The following is a 5,574-nucleotide window of genomic DNA, read 5'->3' as shown; positions in this document are numbered from 1 at the left end:
AAAATAAGGTAAAGTTTAAAATATTTCGGCACAGTCGAGTTTTCTGTACAGCCGCTACAGCGTGTAATCGAGGCCACCGAAAATAGATCTATCTTTCGGTGGTCTCGGTATAATGCTGTATGAGCCGCGGCCCATAAAAATTTAACCACGTCCCTGTGGTGGCCTATCGTATATCGTTGCCAGGAGCATGTTTATGGCTAACTTTAACCTTAAATAAAATAAAACTACAGAGGCTAGAGGGCTGCAGTTTGGGATGCTTGATGATTGGATGGTGACTGATCAACATACCAATTTGCAGCCCTCTGGCGGCAGTAGTTTTTGAGATCTGAGGAAGGACAGAAAAAATGCGGACAGAAAAAAGTGCGAACAGAAAAAGTGCAGACAAAAAAAGTACAGACAAAAAGTGTGGACAGAAAAGTGCGGACGGACAGACCAAGCCGGCACAATAGTTTCCTTCTACAGACAACTAAAAGGAAAGGACTTCACGTCTTTCTTCAGAATAGGAATAAATGGTACAATATCTATTCATCTCATGACAATATTCTATGAGAGGGCGTTGGTGAGAAAGGCTGCCCCCGGGTTGGAGGACGGAGGTTGAATATTATTAGAAATATACTGCATGAAAAAATACCGATATAGCCGAGACACTCTTTCTTATCACTGATAATTTTTTTACTTATTTGTTTCAATTATCAGTTTTGTTGAAACTTTTTTGCCTGCTGTTATTTTTTTTATAATTATTTCTTCATTGTTTTATATTTTCTTTAATTAAATCAGTTTTACGATCTATCGGCCTGTACCAAACTGGAATAATAATAATAATAATAATAATAATAATAATAATAATTTCTTTATTTTTACTACTACTACTACTACTACTACTATACTACTACTGTACTACTACTACTACTACTAATAATAATAATAATAATTGCATTATAACTACTACTGCTACCACTGCTTATAATGAGAATATAATAATAATAATGATGATAATAATGATTACTGTATTACTATTACTAGTACCAAAGATAATTAACAATTATAAATATATACTACTATTAATACTACTGCAAAAATAAATAATAATAATAATAATAAAGTCCTTAAGAAACTTAATATAGAAGCTATACTGTACATTTATAAGAAGATTGTAAGACGAATAGAGCGGCCTCTATACAAGTGAAATGCCGTGAAAACAACCATTATTTTCAATAATAATAATAATAATAATAATAATAATAATAATAATAATAATAATAATAACCATCATCGTCATCATTACGATGTTACTATTACTAACAACAATAAAGTTATGAACTGAAAGCAAAAGAGGAATACTGAACACAGGGAAAGAAAATGAAAGAAAAATCAGAATCGGCAACGTGAATTATGGCGTCAATAAATTTGAGAAAAATTAATACAAAGACGAAAAAAATCAAAAAACAAAAATTGAGAGAGATTAGCGTATATACAGGCTGAGGAGAATTTTGGACTTGAGAAAGTAAACTTGTGATTTCGTGTGATTCCTGTGACGACGAGACGTGGATCCTTAAAATCCTTCAGAAGGACTACTGCAGCTGCTGCAGCGTCTCCAGAGACTTTTCCAAAAAAGTGACGAAGAAGAAGAAGGCGAGACGACGAAATCCTTGGGAGCCGAGCCAGGGATTGAAGGAGCTCGGTCGGAACCCAGTTGCTGAAGTCTTCGGGTCTTCAAGAAGCTCCTCCAAATTCTGAATCCTGAAGAAGAAGAAGAAGAAGAAGAAGAAGAAGAAGAAGAAGAAGAAGAAGAAGAAGAAGACGGAGCCGAGCCAGGGATTGAACGAGCTCGGTCGGAACCCAGTTGCTGAAGTCTTCGGGTCTTCAAGAAGCTCCTCCGAATCCTAAATCCTGAAGAAGAAGAAGAAGAAGACCGAATCCTTCGGAGCCGAGCCAGGAATCGAAGGCGCTCTTCGGATCCTCAGAGCAGAGCCTCCAAATCCTGAATCCTGAGCCGTACAGTTTCCAAAACAAGGCGTAAAGAGAGCAAATGTATACGGTTAATACTGAACAATGTTTGAAGTATATTGCATCATCCTTTGTGTCTTAGCATATGTAATGGGAGATTTATATTCCTCAATAATCAAGGACTGTGTTAATTTCTATTGTTGTCAAAGAGTCGACAGTAGTTTACGAGTACAGGATACTCTTGCTGCTGCTGTTGATTCTTTTGAACCAGAATTTGTTGAACACCCAAACAGCTTGAGGACGCCAGCCTTTGCCATCGCCATCCCAGGATTGGCCTTGTTGGCATGCTTGGCGTTTGCTGTTTATTGGAAATGCAGACCTTATAGACCCAAACTTCATGAAGTGGAAGACGAAGTTGAACTGGAATATGATGTAGAAATGGACCTGGAAGACAGCGAGGATGATCTGAAACGTATAGAGCGAAGTATCTACTCTGGAATACAACGAGGATGACCTGGAAATGCAAATGAGCAGAAGTATCTACACTGGAAGATTGTCTAGACTTTGAAGAACCGGATTACAGCGAGGATGACCTGGAAATGGATACCAGCGAAGTGCCCAGACTGGAAGATGATCCAGAACTGGAAGATAGTGATGAAGATCTGGAAACGGATACCAGCGAAGTGCCCAGCCTGGAAGATGATCAAGAACTGGAAGATGGTGAGCATGATCTGGAAATGGATACGAGGGAAGTTTCAAGACTGGAATATCGTCTAAAACAGGAAGAACTGGAAAATGAAAGGGCGGAAGTAGAAAGGCAGAGACTAGAAGTAGCACTGGAAACGAGCCAGGCCACTGCAGGTAACATGGAACGCCTGTGGAAGGAAGCAAAGGAGGAAATTGTTTGGCTTCGGAATCAACTCGCCGAAAAAGATGTCTTGCTGAGAAAGTATGCAGATCAGGAAGCTGAACTGAATGAATGTTTAAGGAAGGAAAAAGCGGACAACCGAATTCTACAGGACGCTCTCCATCATGGGAAGGAGATGGAAATTTCTCTGGAGGAAGAAAAGAAGAGAGGAAATGAGATGGAGGCTTCCCTCATAACGTTGAAAGTAGAGCTTGAACACAAGGACCTCCAGATAGAAAGCCTCTTAAACACGGAAAGAAAGCTCATATGTGAAAGAGAAGGACTAGAAGATAAACTAGGCATCGCTCTGAATCGTGGAAAGGAACTGGACAGCTTGCTGGAGGAAGCAGACAACAGGGCAAGAAAAGTTGCAAGCTATTTCGAGGAAGAGGTCCAGAAGAGAGAGAAACAAATACGCGATTTATTGAGCCAAGAACAACAACTAGAGGGCCAAGTGCTAACGCTAAACAGAGCAAACGAACGCTGGCAGCAAGAGTTACAGGAAAAGAGGAAAGATGAAGAGGACCTTCAAGAAGAAAAGAAACAGCTGGAGAACCAAGTGGAAAATCTGTCCAATGAGCGGAACGATCTACGCAGAGAAATGGAAGAACGATCAGGGCACTACCAGCTTTTACTTCAGGAGAAGGCGAGAGAACAGCTTGAAATGAAAAAGCATTATGAAGAGATTCTGAAGCAGAAGGACCACGAAATCGAAAAGCTGCGGGAAGGTGAGGACGAACTGAAACAACTTAGACAGGAATGTGAAATGTTGAAAGAAAAGTGTAGGAAACAAGAAGAAAATATGATAAGGGAAGAACAAGGTTTCCGGGAACGCCAAAGAAGACTGGAAGAGGCTTTGAGGACTCAGGACAAATACATGTTAATGACACTTCTCCACGGGACAGCTCAGAGGAACTTCCATCTGCAACACATTGCATTGCAGTATGAAAATGAAGTTCTTGACAACAAGAGCGAAAAGGAGGAGGAGCAAGACAAGTTTGCTGAGCCAACGACAAGAAAGGAAAACGAAGGCCAAGAAGAGGACCCGTGTGAGCTCTTGCGGATGAGGAAGGAAAAACAACACCGGAAATACTGCGACGCCCAACGTGAGAGGACCAACTATGGGAAGCAGTGGGAGGTCCTAACTCAGACCTTGACGGATGTCATCCACGGAGACGAGAGAATCCCGGAAGCGACGATGGGAGATTGTAACAAGAACTCTGGAGTTAGCAGCGAGCCCTCAGTACAAAATGGCGAGGAGGCGATTCCCCAGGACACAGTACTGGGGAGGCGATCCCCCACATAGGAAAGCTGATGAGGCAATCCCGCAGGAACAAATAGATAGGCAAAAACAGGCAAATCTTGATGCCTTGCCTTCTACAGCCAACAGGAGTGAGTCACAGACCGACTCGGCGACCGTGAGGCTGAGCGTTCATCTTCAGCAGCGCGAGAAGGACCCAATGATTCCCCCACACCTTCAAGCTCCCCCAAACCCCCAACCCCCGAAGGTGTTCATGGCGGTTGTTCTCATGTTGCTTTGGGTGCTGTTCAGCCCCACAGTCATCGGGCCATTCTGTGACCCATTCTTGTTTGGTCTTTTGTCTCAGTCAGGAGGAGCTCAGCAAGTGAGCTCGACTGAATGACTCAGTTCAGTTTCCTGCTGTGGAAACACAGCATTTAACCTAGCCGCTGAGAGTGGGCTGGCTTGCCTACCCACTCTCAGTGCCGGTCCCAAGCCCGGATAAATAGGGAGGGTTGGAATAGTCCGTAAAATGTGTGCCAAAAGCAGTGAGAGAGAGAGAGAGAGAGGAGATCTGTAAAGTAAAACCTGCAGAAGTAAAATCTCCCTTTAAAACCACGAGATACATTTCATATAAACTTTGCTAAATGATATACTTAGAGCAACTGTAGCATTAGGCCTACAGTCTACAGTGCCTTGCATCTAGTATTTACCTTCTTATTGGAATTTGTTCTTGAAAATGAATCAAATAAATTCCAAAGAATAGAAAGTAAATGCTAGGTGCTTGGCACTGTAGACTGTAGGCCTAATGCTACACTTGCTCTAAGTATATCATTTAGCAAAGTTTATATAAAACGTATCTCGTGGTTTTAAAGGGAGATTTTTTTTCTGCAGATATTAATTTCTAAATCCCCCCTCTCTCTCTCTCTCTCTCTCTCTCTCTCTCTCTCTCTCTCTCTCTCTATTAATATGGTTGTGGGTGGAGGTTGTGACACCAAGATTCTTTGTAGATAGCTGTGGGTGTAAGGTTGTGAATAAAGGGTTGTGGGGTGGGTGTAAGGTTGTATGTGGATGGCTGTGGGCAGAGACCAGTTGGATGACAGTGGATGAAGGGTTATGGGTGTAAGTTTGTGGGTAGGGGTTAAGGACGTAAGGCTGTATGTGGATGGTTGTGGGCAGAGACCAACTGGATGACTGTGGGTGAAGGGTTGTGAGTGTAGGGTTGTGGGTGTAAGCATGTATGTGGATGGTTATGGTAGAGACCAGGTGGATGACTGTGTGTGGAGAGTTGTGGGTGGATGGCTGTTGTCAGAGGGTTATGTAGGGTTGTGGGTAGAGGGTTGTGGGTGTAAGGTTGTATGTGGATGGTTGTGGGTAGATACCAGGTGGATGACTGTGGGTGGAGGGTTGTGGATGTAGGTTTGTGGGTGTAAGGTTGTATAAGATACCAGGTGGATGACTGTGGGTGGAGGGTTGCGGA

At 42.5% G+C, this 5,574-nt stretch overlaps 1 protein-coding gene across 1 annotated transcript; it reads left to right on the top strand.

Moving 5' to 3' along the window:
- The first annotated feature begins 1,212 nt into the window (after positions 1 to 1,212).
- LOC136840010 (trichohyalin-like) lies at positions 1,213 to 4,337 on the top strand. Its single transcript, XM_067106293.1, has one exon. It carries the CDS (start codon positions 2,547 to 2,549, stop codon positions 4,158 to 4,160), a length of 1,614 nt encoding a protein of 537 aa, XP_066962394.1. The 5' UTR covers positions 1,213 to 2,546; the 3' UTR covers positions 4,161 to 4,337.
- The last annotated feature ends 1,237 nt before the right edge of the window (positions 4,338 to 5,574 follow it).

Source organism: Macrobrachium rosenbergii, chromosome 7, assembly GCF_040412425.1.
Source record: "Macrobrachium rosenbergii isolate ZJJX-2024 chromosome 7, ASM4041242v1, whole genome shotgun sequence".
NCBI classification, from domain to species: domain Eukaryota; kingdom Metazoa; phylum Arthropoda; class Malacostraca; order Decapoda; family Palaemonidae; genus Macrobrachium; species Macrobrachium rosenbergii.
The sequence above is the reverse complement of the archived record's forward strand: the minus strand, read 5'-3'. Positions and strand labels throughout refer to the sequence as shown.

Bases quoted from the DNA above. Each gene is read 5' to 3' on its own strand.
- LOC136840010 (XM_067106293.1), top strand. From the start codon at position 2,547: ATGGATACCAGCGAAGTGCCCAGACTGGAAGATGATCCAGAACTGGAA.